Genomic DNA, 19,484 nt, shown 5'->3' with positions numbered 1-19,484 from the left:
GACACTATACTTTAGAAAGGGAGATTTCAATAACATAAGCAAGCTAACCGAGAAGACCTTAAAATCAGCAGTGAGGTGAGGAATTTAAAATCTTTAGAATCAACAGGGAGGCTAGTTAACCATACCATAACAGAGATAAACAAAGGCATATGGACCCTTAAGCAAACAACCCCCTGCCCCCAAAACAACAACAACAAAAATCACATGCACACATACTTCCAAACTGGAAGGGGGAAAAAAGCCTGTTTAAATGACTAGGTACAAGAGATTATTTGAGTCAAACAGGTATAGACCTGTAGCCCAAGTAAAGAAGTTCATTAACTCAGGAACACCCTCCAAAATGCCAGTGAATGCCATCTCTTCCCTGTCTATGATTGGATCAGATGATATCCTTTAGGACTTCTGCGATACCTCTGAGCAGAGTACTACTCTGTCCTTACTCAGTGGAAGGAGGAATGTGGGAGAAGCACAAGTTACATATCAGGCCCTGAGAGAGGCTGCTGCCACTGACTACAAGACCATCAAAGCTGCAATCCTGGGCCAGGTAGCAGTTTCAGAAACAAAGGCTGCTGTTCTCTAGGAAGCACATTTCCTCACGACGGTGACCATTCACTTTCACTTGGCAGCTCAGTGGCTCAAGCCATAGTCTGGGACAACAGGAGACGCAATGGACATAGTTGTTCTAGAAGAGTTTTCACATAGTGGGGCAAGCCAAAGGCATGCCGAGGGGGTGACAACCAGTTGTAAGTTCATATCATAAATTTGGGGGATGTTGTCAGCTTGCCATGGGCAAAACATTAGCGACATAAAGGAGGAAGGGAGACATTTGAGTTTACAGAAGGTGCAGAGGGACCTGAAGGAAAGAGCTTGATGGTAGAGATTAGATTGTTGAGCCAGTAAATGACCTTCTGTCCTGTCCAGTGATTCCTTGTGTCCATAGAGTCTCCCTGATAACCTCATCTCAATACCACACATTTATGTTTTGTGTATTTGCTATTAGGCCATGAGGAAATTGCTGTAAAAGATTTCTTAAAGAGATTTAAAATGTTGGATGGTATTCAAATTTAATATTTAAATGGCTGTTTTATTAAAAGCTTTTAAATAGAAGCCAGCATAGTACATCTGCTAAAACAAAAACACAAGGGCCATTGTAGAAGGAATTTGCTATAAACCCTTCTCCTACCTCACAGAGGCTTTCTAAAATATTACACTGCAAAATATAATTCTCTTTATCTTCAATTTAATTACATTTGCCAAGCCGCATCTATCAACCCAGTGCACATAGTTTGTTCCTGATTAACTCAATCCTGACCAGGAAAGTAATGGAGAGAAGTATCAGTCTCCACGGTTATTCTGGGGCTGCCCAATAACCCACTTTTGCATTAACAACACTAACCTGGAGAATCAATAAGGCAAATTACAGGCTTGATTCTCTACTCTGTTACACTGTTGACGTCAATGGAGTTCACATGATGTAAAATCTGATGTAACAGAGGGAAGACTCACACCATAATCTCCAGATTCATTATACATCCAGGACAGGTGGCTCAGAGATTTTGTTTGATTCAGATCAAAGTAAAGTCAAAAAGTCTGGATGCTGGAGCTGGACTTTCAAAAATGGGTTTTTTTGTTGGTCTAGAAGTTGTGTTGAAGAGCCCTCAACATTTGGCTTTTTTGTCATTGCAAAAATAACACCTCATTGTATTGCAATAGCCCAGACAGAAGTAGGAAGAAGCACAGAATAGTGAAAATGACAAGCTAAATGTTCACTGAGCTGTCTGCAACGTTGTTTTGAATTTGGTTTGGATTTGGGCAAAGGCTCATGCTGGTTGTCATTTAGTTTGAACAAATTCACCCACCTTATCAACACCATTTGCACACTATGAGCCTCAGCCTCTCACACTGGATGACAAACGTCTTATATCAGCCACCACGTTGGTTCAGTTCCTGGTTCCTGGTGAAACTGAGGCCTGATCAATCAGCATCATCACAGCCTGGAGTATTGTGTACTGAGCTGAGAATAGATAAATCACTTCCCTGAGAACTCCAGGTTATAAAGGAATAATTCCAAGATGAAAAGCTAGAATGGCTCTTATATTTGCTTAAATAATTTTTATATCCATCATAAATCTTTTCTCAGTAGATTCTGCCCATATAATCACATATGGTCTCAGGATATGCTTCAAGCTGGGGCTACAAAGAACACAAAAGCCAGAAGTCTTTACTAAAGAAAGAGGGGCAGGTGAGGCTTTCGACAGAATACCGGTTCCAGACAATGACGGGAAAGAGTAGTAATTGTATGTTTTTGTGGCCAAGGGAGACATTTTGCAGCTTTTCTGAGAATATTGGTTAGGATCTGTATTAAAGGGTTGGCATGTGGTAGAGAAGGAAGTGGGATAAGAACAGGTCATCACAGCCTCACAGAAGTTAGAGAGGCAAAAAGACCTGTTAAGTCACCCAACGTACGATTTTAAAAAGTGACTTAGGAGGACACGCGCCACTGACTTTCAAGTCACTTAGTTGCTTTTGAAAACGTCTCCCCTTGTCTATCCCCTCTGCCAGTTCAGGCCTGAGGGCACAAGGATGGAAGAGTTCATCAGTCTGTATATGACGAGAGAGGGGAATTTGGATCTGTAATAGAGGAAGAGACGAGAAAACAGAAAGTGAGACACTGGTGGCTCTGTGTGGGAGGGCAGGGAATTTGGGTTGTTAGTAAAAGTCAGGTGAGAAGTGGTATGAGAGAATGTGAGATAATAGCAGGTCTTCATGGGATGGAAAGGAAATTCACATCTGTAACCTGCCAGGGGGGGATTTTTTACTAGCTCTGCATTTATCACATTACATCCAATAAGGAGCCTTCCTTGCTTTTTAATAGATTTGATTTGGTTTTGATGACAACAGGACTCTTTAATTACACTCTCCAGTACCTTTTCTGTCAGCAGCTGTCTGTGGAAAGAGCTCTGTGACCTATGATCTGAAAACAATAACCTGTCCCAACCTCAGAGGAGGGTTTTTTTACGACAATGCAGGTTGATGCTTTATTCCAATTTAATCAGGGTAACAACAACAGAGAATGTTTGCAGGGGAATCCCATCTGAATTCTCCCTGTGAACCTTTCTCATATACAGAATATGCCAAGCGGTGGATTATTTTAATGTAATAGAAGCTAAGGGATTTGTGTTCAGGTTAATGAGGAGGAGGAGGATGAAGGATGCAACAAAGTGTTCTGATCAGGTGGGCTATTCTGAAATCCCACCAATGAGATGTGTGAGCCGGCTCTGCAGTATTAGTGTAGCCAAGCCTCAGTCTGCTGGGTTAGGCTGCTTTAGTGTTTACTGGATGTGACACAGATAGGAGAGCTGCTTTCAGCTGTGCTGCTGCTCGGAGAAAGTGGGGATGGGGAGGTGTGTCTGAGTGTGACTTTCTGCCTCTTAAAAGACTGCTCTATTCTCTCCGTAGAGCCTCTCCGATCACACAATTGGCAAAGAACCACAGGTCGTGAGGACAGGTCAAAGGCAGTGAGTATCTTTTCTCTGTCTCTGTCTGTCTGTCTGTCTGGAATGCCTTATCCATGTTCAATTCATCTGGCTTTCTACATATATTGATGGATGTTCTTAATCTCTTGCAGTCTCTTTGGAAATCTCTGCTCTTCCTTTTTAAACCTCAGCATTATTAGTTTTCTCCCCTGGGATGGCTTCATTTTTCTTGTCCTGTGGTGACTCTACAATGTCATCTTGCTGAAGTTGGGTGCCATGATCAAAACAAACTCCCCCTCCTCTGCCCCCAAATAGCATCCTCAAAACATGCACTGGAAGATGCTGGCAATTCCTCTCTGCACTGGAGTTCTATTATAGGGTGGGAAAAGAGATGGGGTGTGTGGTGGGAGTAAGATCCATGGATGGATTCCTACTGGGACCAGTTTCACAGAGTCACATATTGGATTTATTAAGGTGTAAACAATTGGCTGTACCTGCAGCAGAGAGAATTACTGGTAGGTTTAAAAGACTGGGGAAAAGAGAGATCACCAGAGCCTCAGGTTTGCCCTCATTAGCTATCTTGGGTCATCATTCCAGCAATGAAGAGAGAAATACATTGGTCAGAGAGAAGTTCTCCAGTGGTCAGCTGTGGCATCAGCAGGAAAGGTGGCTGTGGTAGAGGGAAGGGAACATTATGGATGATGGCGAGGGACAGTGAGGATGGGGTGGAACTGTCATAAATCAGGAGCCCAGAAGAGTGCAGAGCATTTTCGTGGTAGAACTCAAGTGCATGAACGTGTGGGGTTGTGTGGGAGAGGAGCACCAGCAGCTGCCCAGCTCTGCCCTCAATGACCAATGCCAGCCTGGCAATGGGGAAGAAAAATCCTGGCTACTGGAATCGCGGGGTTCACATGCTTTGGTTTCACATCCGAGTGAGGTTGTGTTAATAAGGAAATTCAAAGGGGCTTAGGGAATTATAGGGATTGGTTTCAGCTAAAACACAATGGAAGGCAGACGGTCAGAGTGGGGATTAAGGAAATGCACTCACTGGCATGTAATGCAATCCCTTCTCCATTAGTTTAGTGGGGAAGAAGCTTTGTGCATTTTTAACGTAATCAGGTCTTAAAATGGATGCTGCATTTGGCAGCAGTAGCCTTGGGAATTCTTCAGGCCCGAAGAAGGTGGGCACCCCACTCCTCCCCAGACAATCTCCTCTCTCTTCTGCTCTTTTGTCTTCTGCTTGGGTGCCTTCTTTGGGTAAGAAGATAGGGAGGTTATCAGGTATTTCTCCTCTCTCATGGTCACTAGGAAGCAACTATACTGTGTGCACCAGGGAGACAGCATTTATCCATTATGTGTCCCATCAGCTTCCTTCCTGGTGGAACCTGGCCTTCCTCCCTGGAATGAGATTCAGTGACAAGGCAGAGGAACAAGCTGGCCCTGTGCCAAAGGTTGTCCATTTCCTCTGCTCTTTTCTCCTTCTCCTCAGCCATTCACAGACTGCACAGGCTCCAAGAGTCCAAATGATTAGATGCATCAGGAATTAGCTTTTATATTGTGTGTGAATGTTCGAGCCTGTAGTGGTTAAAGGATCAGCCCCTACAGAAGGGTGAAGTCCTTGTGTTATTTTATTTACAGGTTAGTTGCAGTGCCAGCTTTTCCAGGATGCCTGGTCAGTAACATCAACCATGACCTAGAGGGATGACAGGGGCAAGAAGTAGTTTGGTCTTAGCCAGCTCAGTCCTGAGCTGAGCCCATTGAGCAAAGACTGCCAATTGTGTTGAATGAAACGTACTGTTATGTCAACTCCTGCCATTCAGCGGTGAGCTGACACCACCAAACTCATTTCACTTAGACCTGAAGCTGGACTAGAACCTTGGTTCTGGGGATTAAAGGAGAGGATTAAATTTCCTGCTATGACCAACCTTCAACTCTGAATGGTTTTCACTGAAAATCCAACATTCCCTTCTAGGAGGCAAGAGAATTAAATGGGTTGAGAACAGCTGTCCCTCCTTTTACAGAGGATTCTTTGATTTTAAGGGACAGGACATGAAACAGTAAATCCCTCCTCCCCGCAGTCTTATCTCCTGCAAACAGCACTGGCCGCCCTACAAGCCGGCCAATTAAAGGGTTAACTGTAACTGGATGCCTGCATGGATGCCTTACTGATTCCATGGAGGTAACTGAAAAGAAAGGATCCATTCTTCACCCCTTCCCACCCTGTAACCCTCTCCCTTGTCTGATAAGCCTTTAAGCTCATTCCAATGTACCTCTTCCCCTCCTGACCTTCCCTTGCTTCTCCATTTCCCATGGATTCCATTTCCTTCTTCCCCTTCCGCGTCCTTCCTTGGAAGTCAAAACCTTAGGCTCAATATTCCGTCAAAAATGAGATCCTCCTTGTGCAGCAGCATCTCTGTCTTTCTTGTACTGTTATTCCCTGCTGCAGTCCCTTGATCTCAGACATCAGAGAAATTTAACCAGCATTGCGGTAATGTGTGTCGCACCTCTGCTGAGCAATTCATGAGCCTTTCACAGAGTCTGCTGGAACAGGCATTGCAGGAAGGATGAAGGTTGGGGGTGACTGGTGGAAAAAGCATTAAAAAGCTCATAGATTAGACGCAACAGCATCGGAGTCCTCAGCATAGTTGAGAGATAGCATTTTACAGGGAATGTTTCTGCATCAACGTTTAGAGTCCTTGTGGAATTTTGTCCTGAGATCTTTGGTCACATGTCCATGTTTTGATGTCGTCCACCAATGCCTGTAACTAAGGATCTCAATATTTTGCCATAGTTAATGCTACAAGCTGTCCATATTGTGCCAGGGAGACAATCATTGCATTCAATTAATATTTAATTTGCTCTAAAATTATATTAAAACATGCATAATAGGAACTATCTGAGAGTGATAAAGAAGGAAAAAAAGTGGGCACAATGCAAACTGGCTCAGGGACTAGCACCAATGTGTTCGGAAAAAATATTATATATGGAATGGAAGAATGTTATGCTTCCCTCTGCAGTCATGGAAAGCTTTATCAATCTGTTTTGCAGAAGAGTTAAAAGAAGAGGGTCTTTCCAGGTCAGGGTTGGGTCCAGTATCGGAAGAGCGTGGGCTGAATTATTGAATTCTCCAATTCTCATCCGCAGGAGAAGGTGCTCTCATTTAGTGTTGGGAGAATCCATTAGCCGAGATGCTTTTCGGGTTGGAGAGAGGAGTAATGGATTATGCATTTCTTGCTCTTTCAAACCATGTTGTAAAACTATTAACCAATATTTATTTGTTTGAGAGGGGACAGTGCCAAAATAGGACTGTTCCTGTACAGTGGCAATTGCTCTCACCTTCCTGTTTGATGCCTCTCCACCCAAGTTTTCCCAGTGAGATTGTTATGTAATAATTGGGTGTTGTGCACGTGTCTCCCACCCCACTGGAGGGGTGGGAATGGTTACGAGGTGGGAAAGGGTGAAATCTGTGGAACATGTTTTAGAGAGCAAATGATAGAGTAAATCCTTGCACAGATAAATCTATAGTGGATGAAATTTATCTCTAGTCCACTAGTCCTTGTCACTCTGAATTTACAGATCCCATCCAGAATCCTGCCAGGCCTTTATGATTCTGTATTAGAGGGTCATTTGCAGCGCCCACCTGCTCCCTCTAATCCTTTATGCCCCCCTAACTGCAAGTGCTCATAGTATTTGTACCATCCTTGCACTGGTGAAAAGTGGTGACTGATTTCTGGCACAGCTGCCTAGTTCCCCCTTCTATCATCCAGAGAAGAGCGCCACAAGAAACCATTCCAAGCCTGTGGCCTTTCACACTGATTCACCATTCTGACTTACTGACTTGTGAGCTACAAAGCAAGGGCTTTAATTACTGGAGACTCTGTTCTGATATTTTAGTCCAGGGGTTCCCAAACTGGGGGATGGGACCCCTCAGGGGGTTCCAGGGTTATTACATGGCGGGGGGTTGTGAGCTGTCAGCCTCCACCCCGGACCCCTCTTTGCCTCCAGCATTTATAATGGTGTTAAATATATTTAAAAGTGTTTTTAATTTATAAGGGGAGTTGCACTCAGAGGCTTGCTATGTGAAAGGGGTCACCAGTACAAAAGTTTGAGAACCACTGTTTTAGTCCTATCTGCCCAAACAAAAAACCATCCTAGCTATCTCTCAGCCTTCATTGAAGATGTTTGGCTAAACCCTCAGAACCCTTGCTTGGGGGCCTCATTAGATAAAAAGTCACTGAGATCTTGCATTGTACAACTCTGGCTAGTCTTGTAATTGTCACCGTCTCTGGTTCTCCCCTGCCTGCACCCCTATCCCGTACTGATTACAGGAACAGAGGGATGAGAACTCGCCTGGGCTGCCTGTCTCACAAATCAGACTCATGTAATGATTTCACAGCCATTCTTCCAGATAAGCCCAACCGGGCTTTGAAGTGAGTACAGATGCACCATTCTCCTTCCCTTTCTATTTGTATTTCCTTCCTTTCATTGTACTTTGTAAGCTTTGAACCCCAATCCCTGCAACTGGAATTGGTTTTAGCACTGAACATTCCTGAAAAATAATTAATTTAATCTTTTGAGAGCAAGCAATGAAAAATCCCCAAATCTTTGGAGATCTGCTTTTCCCAAAAGGAAGACAGAAACCCACGGAATTTGAAACAGCACCAGCTCTGTTAGAAAATACTTGCATCATGGATAAATTGGAGCAAATTCTCAGATAGAACATGCATACCACCCCCCTGATACAAATGGGAGTTGTGTGCATTTATCTGAGGACAGAATTTGGCCCATTGTTATTACTAGTCTAAATATGAGCAGTCACCTCTGCATAACAGGTGATCAGCATCTTCAATCCATAGCCCTATTATGCTCTACAACACTGGAGGCATTTAACTGATCTGCTAAGTTTCATGATTAAAGTCAAGAACAAACAGCTTTATTGAATGCATCCAGCTTGCGTTAAGGTTTAGCTAAAACAACTAGACCTCCACACCTCCAAAGAGTCCTGTATCAGCATGTACTAGGACTTGTGTAAAACTTGGGATTAATTCCTCAGTGATTGCCTCTACTTTGGTTGATACAAAGTCCTGGTCTAAAACATCTGGTGTCTTGTCCAGCCCTTCCCGGGCAAGTTGCACCAGAAGGCTATCTGTAATAGACTATTTGTGATTGTCATTTCCTTTCTTTTAGAAGATTATCAACAGAAGAAGCCACAAGATGGGCAGATTCGTTTGACAGTCTCTTGTCCCATAAATGTGAGTAGAAGCTACATTCTACCTCCATCCTCTTTCACAAATATTTACTGTAGTTCAAATGTGAAGAATCGTATTAGATGGCACAAGGACCCTCAGTGGATCTCTGCATAACTGTCTGTCTATCTTAACCATCCATAATTAAGGAATCAGGGCAATATCACAAGAACATGCTGGGAGGGAGTGTGTACTATAACACTAACATACACTGTGGCTGAAATTTTCAAACCCGCCTGGGGGATCTGGCTGCCCAGTTCCCATTAATGTTAATGGGAAATCCAGTGGGCATTCAATTCCCCTATGTGACTTTGAACATTCCAGCATATAGCTTTGCTCATTACAAAAATGACATATTTTAGTTGTTACATGGTATAACCTATAGTTAAACATACAAGTGTGAATGTTCTACAAACACAAACCATACTGAACGATGTAATCATCACACTTCATACCACTAAACTGATCAATCATTCCAATTCTGTTTATAAAAATATTATTCTGCTCCACCAACGCATCCTGCTGGGAAGCTATGGAATTCTGATATCGTGGAACGGAACCTGGGACTGCCTCCTTTCACAATCTTTTCTACACCTTTAACAAATTAGCGGTGTATATCCAATAGCATTTTTTCATTACAGCATGAAACAAGGGGGCAAACTGAGATTGTGTGAGCAGTGTAAACTAAGAGGGGTGAGAGTGTGTGGTGAAGGCTTATATTTTCAGGAGGGAACGGGCTGGACTCCTTAAGTGTTTAGACTGACCTTTTTTTTCCCCCCCTGAACCCCATTGAAACCCCAGTGTTTTTGGTTGGGAATTAATTGATGACTGTAAACTGCTTTGAGATCCATGGATGAAAAGATGCTGTATTATTTCACCAACAATAATTCACTGAGCATATCATTTTTGCAGCTAGGGGAAAATATTCAACTTTTTAAAACCTCTTTTTTGGTCAAAACCCAAAATATCATGGAAAACTTTTGTCAATATCCAATTTTTTTTTTGCCCAGCTCTAATATTGTCATAGTCCTATGTTACCCCTGAGCATAAGTTAGGACATTAAGAAAGGTAAGGCATGTAGTATACAAGAGTATGCTTCTGTTACAAAAGCTAAGTAGATAAGATTATATGTGATGAAATTATAGAAATAGTTTCCCTTTTAGCTGGTTGATGTGGCTCCAGCCTTAGAACATCATACAGTGGGTACCATAAAAATGTCAGCATTTTTAGCAGCTACCGCACAGGGCTTGCTGAGACACCAGCTTTCTCCCATATCTAGAATAGGAAGTCATTGTGGTAACTATATGGTGTGTGATGACAAAAGCGGAGTTTCTAATAATGGCCCTGTAGAGTTACCCAGTGAACAGTGAAATATCAGTAATTTAATAACCCCCCTTACCATGGAATACTCTACATTCTGTTTTGTACCAGAAGCCTCTGGAATTGCAAATGTGAGGGTCAAAACCTGCTCTCAGTTAAACTGATACAAATTTGAAGTAACTCCATTGACGTCAACTGCGTTACTCTAGAATTATACCAATGTAAACAAGAGCAGTGCTTGGCCCACAGACCTTTGAGTGAAAGGGATTATCTTGTGGTAACCATAGTAGGTATTTTCATTTTCATAACTACATTACATTAAAAGGCAATGGAACTGCCTAAGATTCATTGTGGAAGCAGAACAAAGCATGAGTTATCTGCATTCCCCCCCCCCCCCCATTAAGTAGCACGCATGAACAAACATTGTCTTAAGGTCAGAGAGATAAAGAAGTCTTGTGTCTACTCTAGCATTTCTGTGTGACTGTCCCTAGTGAACATTTTCAGCTAAGCGCCTACAGCTAGTGGCAAAAAAGGAGAGAACTATATCAAATTTCCTTATGACTGCCCGTGTGAACAGTGTTTGCTAGCGTAATATCAGCTCATGCTCTGGGGCATATGATCACCAGCTGGGCTCAGAAATAAATTTTCTCTTTGCTTTATAGTGTTATGCAGGTATCACATTATCTCTGAAGCATCTGGCATAGATCATTGCTTCACTAGATAGACCACTGGTCTGTTCTGGAATGGAAACTCCTGGGTAAATTTCAGAGGGGTTAAGAATTAGTTATGGTTTGCTAATTCACTTGGAATAACGTTGTTGACTCACAATTTTCACCTGCCACAGTCAAAGTTAAACCTGGAATGAGGTTTTGGGCCTCTTCAGACCAAACAATTCCTTGATGTAATGGCGTGTTATGGCATAGACAGTGCTCAGGAATTGAATGACAGAGGGGAGCCAACTCCAAGCTGTCCCTCCAGGGATATACTGGAAGGAAGCAGAGAGGTATTTTTCAGATCAAAGGGAGGAATTAAATGTTACTAAAATGATACAATCTTGAGACCCTCATAACAATTCAATGAGTATTGCCAAGGTAAGGAGGTCGACACTGTACCTAGAGAGTCAGTATTCTTTTTTGGAACTTCTGAACCTCTTGTTGCCACATACAATGAGACTACAAAGAGGCTGCAGGTGGAGACATTCCAAAAAGGCCTCTAACAGAGCATCATGCAGTCTCTATGCGTAATATCAGCTCATTTACCTTTGTAAAATAGCAACTGAAGTATGAGAGGCTGCTGCTTGAATTGCTTTAGTGAACTTTATAGTAACATTTAATCTCTACATAATACTTTCAGGAGAGGGTCTCTTGAGTGGAGTCTAGGACCTTAGTTAAAAGGTGCTATGTTTCCAATAAAATCTGGTTCCAGAATGATACCAGAACTTAAGGAGATCCATTGCGCTCGCTCTCTCCTACCCCTCCCCAACAATCTCTACTCAGAACCCCTCTCTTTGGGGGCTCTCTGATCGCAATCTTGACCAGGGATCATGTTATTTTCTTAAATAATATGCAGCGTTCTCATTCTGGACGTGATTCATCTTTGCACCAGCATGGAGGCTAGCTGAGGGACTGAGGGGAAGTTGGCTTGTGCTTTTCCTATCCTGGGGTTGCTGCCATGCAGCCCTCCAGTGCAGGTTAGGGCAGCCCTTACCTTCTGTCCTGGCCGCCATGGCCCCTATGGGACTTGCAGCATCTTAGGAAAAGCCACAGCATTGAAACACTGAGCCATACCCCCACCTGCCCTGTATTCCTGCACCGGGGGCTCTTGTGGGGTCATGGGGCTGTAGAACCAGTGGGGTCACCTCTGTGCTTGTTGGGGAGTTCAACTGCACCAGGGGTATTCCTGGCAGGGAAGAGAGCTTCTGGCTGCTCGGAAGCCCTTTTAGGCCAGCTATGCTGTTACAAAGGGGTCATAGGTCACCAGTGAATTAGTTCCATGTCTCTAGGGTCTCCCAGGATGGGCAATGCCCTACTGGATAAAGGAAATGGAATGATTCCAACTGTCTAGTCTGCAGATCATATAAAAAGACATCAGCATTGACACTGGAACGTGATCAGGAACAAGGGAGGCAGCACAACTCATGTGCTTCTAATCATACACAGCTCTGCAGCAGGCATCTGTCTTTAGCATTAGTCTGGGGATTTAGCACGTGACTCCACCTCCATCATTCTAACACTGTTTTAAAGGAACTGCTGCCAACCGGTTAAGAGTGGCTGAAGTCTTAATTCTGTTGATACTTTCAGGTAAACAACTTAATGCGGCGTATCTACCTGCTGGAGATGCAGAGCAGTTCAGAAGCACAGGATTAGCCAGCCAGCTCCCCTTTTGCAGCAAGTGCTCTCTCTTCCCATCACAGAAAAACCTCAAAACATAATACACAAATATTCCCTTGGCTTGGGGCTGCACTGGCCCAGGGAACAACCTTCTCCCAGGCAGTCTCTACCTTCTCAAGCCAGGAGCAACTGCTCCTATGGCTCTGCCCTGGAGCACCTGAGTTGCTATTAACTCCTTGTTTGCCAGGGACAGGACAGAGAGCTCTGCATAGTGCACAATAATGTCAAATTTTCATTTTCTAAAAGCAAGTAGTGAGGAGAAAACCTCAGGGAAGTTCGGTAGCATAGGAAGGGGATTCTGTAGTCAATGCGACGTGCTTTTAGTACATTTACCAGGAAGTGACTTTAATGTGCTGTTTTTGGACATTTTTTTCCCAGTTCATGCCATTAAGGTTAATGATGACTCCCATGAGACGGGAGCTTGGTCTGGCCTGGAGAGTGTGTGTTCAGTAAGTGACAGAAGAGTAGCCTCTCTCTGTATCTCATGCCCAGGAGACATGGTCTGGCCAGCCAGATGGAGATTCCTTTTGACAGTATGCCAGCGGAGATGCAAGCAATGGCGCATCTTGTTCTGTATCTCTCACGGGGCTGGACACGTGGCTTGTCATTTGTCCAATATCCACCAGGACAAACTGTCCTTAAACCCTCAATCTGTTTTCAACAAAGAGACATGGAAAAACCTTCATGTATGTTTCCTTTTTAGTTTTGTGACAGTTATTTTTCCCTCCTCCGTACTGTGTGATCTCTGTGCTCTTCTGACATATTATCCTTTTTCTGCCTTTTCTTGATCACTCTTTGCCCTTCTTCCCATAGATTCCCATCTCCTTCTGGCTCTTTTTGAGCTAGGACAGCACTGTACCTGCTTTGTGCTACTGACATGAGTCTAAAATTCATCAAAGCAATTACTAGGATAAGAAATGTTCCTGTACCCTCACCTCATTCAGCGTCAACAGGGCAGTATTTAGACCCCTAAGTGTCTAAATTCCTTTTGAAAAATGAAACATAGGCATTGCAGTGCTAAGTGCAGAAACACCTGAATATCTTTAAAAATCTCAACCTATGCCTTTGTTTCCTAGGTTAAGTGCCAATCACATCTATGGCATGAAATACAAACATTACATAAATAATCATTAATCTTCGCGTTCCAGCATTGGCTAGACTCCTGGCGATTAGGCTGTCTGCCTGAATGATTTAAGCCTTTAGTCTTGGATCTTCTCAAGATGTTGAGGCCTTCCTTAGTTGCCACTCATCATTCACTAGCCTGCAGAGCTCCTTCCTTTCAACCCTTATTGCTCTAGTCAATCTACTCTCCACGTTCTAAGGGAATGAACACAACGTTGGTTGTGAGGAACTCTTTGAGTTCTAACTACAGCTCTGTTACTGACCTTGGGAAAATTTATGAACGTGCCTGCTTTACTGCCCCCATCTACACAAGGACAGTAATAATACTTATCTAGTTCACAGATGAACTGTGGGGATGCATTAATGTTTGTACAGCACTGTAAATCAGTGACATAAGTGCCAAATATGATAATTACTTAAAGCATACAGGGCTAGATTATAGTTTCATAGGTTAGATTATACTTTTAGGCACATCCCTGTGTTGGGAGCACAGGGGGAGCCTTAGCACCCCAGGAGGATCTCGGAAAAAGATAATTGTCTGGGAAATAAGTATACTTAGCACAATCCCTCCCCAAGATCCGCGGTGCGCCTTACAGCTCTAGGGATCAGCATGAAGGTGGAGCAGGTACACAGGGACATAAACTGAAGTCCTTAGTGAGGCTGAGGCTAAACTCCCACTGAAGTCAATGGGAATCATGGCCGAATGAGACGTGAGTAAAACCCAAGTAATGACTTTGGGACCTGGCTTGTGTTCACAGAGTAAGAGTGAAAGGAGAATGGACTAGCCTTTCGCTGCTCTGCTCCTGGGTCATTCGTAGGATTTATGGGGCCCTACACAGTATTATTAAACTGGTGCCCCTATGCTGGCACAACTGGTGCCCCTACGCTAGCGCATTTGGCTCTGTGAATACTGGTGCCCCTATACTGCCCCATCTCAGTGCAACTGGTGCCCCAATGCTGGTGCATTTGGCTCTATGAATCCAGCCCCTGCCTTCTGCCTAGGAAGGAGGCTGCAGCGCATGCTGGATGTGGGGGGATCGACCCGCTCTTACCTGCTGTCCCCGTCATAGGTGCGGACTCCGTGTGTGGGTGCTCCGGGGCTGGAGCTCCCACGGAGAAAATTTAGTGGGTGCAGAGCACCCACCAGCACCAAGCTCCCCTCCTTCCCCCTGCCATGCCTCTTGCGTGCCAGCGGCCCCCTGCTTACCAACTTCTCCCCCTCCCTCCCAGTGCTTCCTGAGTGCCGCGAACAGCTGATTTATGGCGTTCAAGCTCCGGGAGGGATGGGGGGGAGTGGGGACGGGGCACACTCAGGGGACAAGGTGGGGTGGGGGTGGGGCCTGGAGCAGAAGGGTGGTGTCGAGTACCCCCTGGCAAGATGAGAAGTCGGTACCTATGGTCACAGTGGTGCTCCAAATTTCTGGGTGCCCTACGCAGCCGCATATGCTGGTTATGCCTAAGGACAGCCCTGCTTTGCTCTCACAGACTTGCAAATTCCTTCCAGATCTGGTCCTCTTATGGGCTTTGATGCTCTCCCCCATTAGAGGAATTCTTTGCAGTGTCTTCATTAGGTCTGCTCCAACAGTAATCGCTTCCCCATTTGGTTTCAGGTAATCCCTACACCCAAAGCTTTTTGGAGTCAGATGCCTGAATAAGTATACTAGAACTATTTTAAAGGATCATGCCCCTAAATAAGTACACCTATACCTTCTTAAAGTGCCATGTCCTTGGAGATGGTAGTCTGTATATTCTAAGGATGCACTGTGCTGTGCCATCTGAAGACTCCCAGTGCTGTTCTTTTTTCTTCACTTTATCTTTGATATGTAGTTTATATATCACACTTCCTAGCTTCCGTGCTTCTTTAATTGATACTTCAGTAGGTGACTCAGTAGATGATGGTTTTCTGTTCAAGTCAGTACTGAACCTGACATAGTCCTGGGGATACTGTGCTGCCAGAGTCCCCTCATTTGGGTGAGAAGTGCTTTGAAACAAAGATATTGACCTCCTTTGGTAAGTAACGCTTCCATGATTCTCTTCATGAGTGTGCAGGTCTTAAACTCAGCATGGAGGCCAAGGTCCGACTCAGGGAACAACATTCTATAGACCTAAATCCACCCTGGCACTTCTGTTAGTTCTAGTGCTCTTCTCCAATTCCCTTCTTCCCTTCCTACCCTAAGCTGCAGGGCAGCATTACAGTATGGAAGCTGTCTTACAGTGCACAGTAATCTGTTGTTCACTCTCACAGGCTGTGCCCTCACAACCCCTCAATGCCAACTGGCAAAGGGTTCAGTGTTCAGCAACTCCTATCATGTCTGACACACTCACTACATGGAACAAAATTGCTGCCATGGTTTTTATCGATAAAGACTGTTGTGTGAGGTATCCAGTGAAAGCTTATATCATAGTGGTCATCATAAGCATTAAGAGATGTATGTATGGTCACTGTGCAAGGAGTTACGTGTACCTACTAAAGTAGGTGTTAAATTATGTAACCAGGACGAGTTGACAAATAGTTTTTTTTCCAGACAGGAGAGAATATGTACATCCCTCTGTCACATGTAAATTAAGCCAAAACAATGGAAACCATATTCGCATGTGAAATCAACAGGAAAGACACGTTGATGGTGGAGATATGAAACAAACAGGGGGAACACAAACTAGCAACAGGGGAGAAGAGGCTTGTATGGGAGTGCACTTCAAAGATTGGCTGGCCTAAAAGAGGAGGGGGAAAGGATGCCTTTCTTATCCTTCACTGAGGAGCTAAAAGGACCGCACTTCTTGTATCCATAAAATTTGGATCCTGGCCATATTGGGCTAGTGATGCTGGGAGGCCTTAGGTGAGAAATTGCTTAGACAAGGATTTTAGCCAGTTCGAGTTAAGCTTAGACTCTAAGAAGCATGTTTTATACGTAAGCCTTTTTTATTATCCTTGCTCACTTGATCTTCATCTAAATCTTTGTAAATAAAGGTATGTGTCACAGGGCTGAGCTGTCCTAAAGAATTTGATCCTGAGTGGTTCCAGCCAAGCTGTGTGTACTCTGTCCCGTTAGGGACAGCTCACCTGGCGGTTTCTGAGTGCGCCCAATGATAGGAGCTAGATACTGCAGAGGGGGATGCTAGAGACCTAGAAGTTGGTGCTTGTCTATGAAACCAACAGCCTCTGGCCAAAGAGCTGAGTTATCAGACAACACGGCTTCACGCTAAGGGCAGGTGGTGGTGAGGTGCCTCACAACTCTGAGTACCCATGGGGAGAGTGACAGAGGCATACCTTATATCGGCCACACAGTGAGAGAATGTAAGTGGTGGAAATCAGCCAGAAGCGGAAGGAAAAAGGGAGATGGAGCAGGGCTGCCCTAGGTTTTGAAGTCCCTCCCAAGAAAGTCCTCTGATGATCCCTCCTCCATCACCTCCAGCCTCCCAAACAACTCAGAATGATCCTAGCTGACTGATCTAAAAAGAAGGGCTTTCTCCACATACAGAGAGCTCATGCATGGGGGAGGCAGAAGCCTGTGGGAAGTCAGGAGGGGGATCAGCTCTTATGAGTGAGTGCAAGTTAGCAGTGGGACTTCATACAGCAAGGGGGCCCCTTGGTTTGAAGTCTCTCCTGCATAAGGCCATGAGAAACAGAGAGGATGGCAACAAAGAGAGAAGAAGGAATAGACAGAAGAGAGAGGGAGTGCGGGGAGGAGAGCAGAAGGAAAGACGGGGAGAGAGGGTGAAAAGAAGGAAAGTGAAGAGGGTGGGAGAAAATAACAGGGACAGAATGAAAAAAGGGGGTTAGCAAGAGACCTGCAGGAGAGGGAGGGCGAGGAAGTTTATGGAGAGGAGAGAAAATGGGGGGAGAGGAAATAGAAGGGAAGGAGACAGAGTACAAACAGGAAGAGAAAAATGTCCACTACTCATATCCAACCCCTTTCTATATTTATTTAGAAATGAAACGCCACTGACTAAAGTCAGAGCAAGAGGAGAGAACTGTGCAGAGACCCTCTGGTTCCAGCTGCTGCCCCAGGCAGCTCTCTGGAGCAGGGTTGAAGCAAAGGTCTTTCATGCTGCATCAATCATGAGAAAGCCTTTCCTTTTACCAGACATTATGCTCTGTTCATCACGTCCCCTGGCAAGGCTTCTGTTTTTGGAGAGTGACCCCTGTGTCAATGCTAAGGATGTCAAAAAGCAGAGAGAGAATCAAGACCAGAAAAGAGGGGCAGGGTGTCTAGAAGCATATTGCAAAGCTCTTTATCGTCGTTGTAAAAAGCTTCAGCAAAGTATCCACTAACCAACTATGGAATGTTTAAGGGCAAACATTACAGGAACCAGCTACATACAAAGAGCCTTATGGCACCAGGATCTGCTGTTTTTTTCCCTTCAAACGTCTGTTTCCTCCAAACTCTCTGCTATCCCATACTGCCGAATAGATTCCCTAATCTGTTCCTGAGTTTTCACCTTCCCACTGAGACCCTACCTCCCCAGGAAAGACACTGGGTACTAGATTTTGAAGAGGGCACACGTTGTGTGCCACCTTCTTGCCTCCAGCATTTTGGGGTCAGCCGGGGAGTGGAGCAAGCATTGGTGTAAGCTAGAGCAGCCTCAGCAGCATCTCTATCTCAAGATGCCTACAACATCATGTTATGAAGCCATCGAGCAGCTCACAACAGCCTGAGTGCAGTGCGTTCCTGATACACCTCCTGCCCCGGCCATATCTCTGGCATGTCCCTGCACAGTTGGCTTGGAGAGGGGCTAATGTCTCCCTCAGGCACCTGGAGCTGTAGAGTCCATTGTATCCAAATCACAACATTCAGTTTCAGCAGCACTGCTGTGAGCACAACAAAAGCCCTTGTTTTGCAGCTGGCACAGCACCTTGCTGAGACCACATTTCCCCCTCTCTTTAGGCAGTAAGAAGACTAAAAAATGATACTCCAAAGAGTTGATGTGATACAGCTGTAGCTGAGCATCTCATCCCTGTGTCCCCTTTCTGTCCATAATCTCACATTAGCTATTTAAAAGCAAGCAGGAAGAGGCACTTTCACCCCAGCTCCCATAAAACCATTCTCAGTTGCTTGTGGGGAATGCATGCGAGGTTACTGGAAGGCATAAGGCACTTAGATGAGACATTCAAGAGGGGAGAGGGAGCTGACGGAACCATTCTGTGTCCCAGTGGCGGCAATGGTTGTCAGCTGGCTGGTTTTTAACCAGCCTGGACAGTTTTTGTACTGCCTTGCCAGTGAAAAGATTTAACGTGTGGGGTTTTTTCCCCCACTTGGGACCAACCTTCCCTGAAAGCTGTGCACATGCATGTCCACACAGTGATTTTGTAACTACGATGCATGCCACATGGCTGGGAGAGCGGCTGCCATCTGGGTGTGTGCCACGTCTTCAAGCTGCTGAAACCGCAGTGGCTCCTCCCAACACTGGGGTCTGGGAAGGGGGACAGAACATAAGAACGGCCATATTGGGTCAGACCATTGGTCCATCTAGCCCAATAGCCTGTCTTCTGCCCGTGCCAAATGCAAGTTGTCACAAAAACACCTGAGACCCGAGTCTTGCCAGGAGTGGAGTGGTTGAGGCAGGGGCTTCTGGATAGGGGGCAGCAGGAGGGCTCCCTTACGGGCTGATGTGGGGGTGGGGTTCTGCATCTCAGAGATGGCAACCCCAGTGTCTCCTGGATTCTGGCTAGGGGAGGGGAGGCCGGGGGCAGGGTTTCTCTTTTTCCCCTGCCATGGGGGGGGAGGGGGGAGCTGGAGGCAGCAGACTGTCACTTTTCATCTCTGCCCATTGGAAGTGGGGAGGAAGGGCAGGGGATTGATCTTTCTGGGAAAGAAAAGAGTCAGAAAGGAAGCTCCCGTCTGGTACTGGTGCAGGAAGGATTAGAACCCCATCATATCCCCAGCCAAGCACCAGCCCCTCCTGCTGCTCCCACTTTAGATTATTGTGCC

The 19,484-nt window shown here is 45.1% G+C and overlaps 1 protein-coding gene across 3 annotated transcripts in view; it reads left to right on the top strand.

The window, feature by feature from the left end:
- The window catches only part of RGS8 (regulator of G protein signaling 8), a 43,046-nt gene that overhangs the window by 12,275 nt on the left and 11,287 nt on the right, over window positions 1–19,484 (top strand). Inside the window, exons 2-5 of one of the 3 annotated variants that reach the window (XM_073356605.2) lie at window positions 2,141–2,242; window positions 3,460–3,518; window positions 7,805–7,906; window positions 8,664–8,728. In XM_073356605.2, coding sequence (XP_073212706.1) covers window positions 2,165–2,242; window positions 3,460–3,518; window positions 7,805–7,906; window positions 8,664–8,728 — 304 coding nt within the window. In that variant the 5' untranslated portion in view covers window positions 2,141–2,164. The remainder of the gene's footprint in view (window positions 1–2,140; window positions 2,243–3,459; window positions 3,519–7,804; window positions 7,907–8,663; window positions 8,729–19,484) is intronic. The other 2 variants (XM_073356604.2, XM_073356603.2) reach the window with 2 other exon arrangements.

Source organism: Lepidochelys kempii, chromosome 8, assembly GCF_965140285.1.
Source record: "Lepidochelys kempii isolate rLepKem1 chromosome 8, rLepKem1.hap1, whole genome shotgun sequence".
NCBI classification, from domain to species: Eukaryota; Metazoa; Chordata; order Testudines; family Cheloniidae; genus Lepidochelys; species Lepidochelys kempii.
The sequence above is the reverse complement of the archived record's forward strand: the minus strand, read 5'-3'. Positions and strand labels throughout refer to the sequence as shown.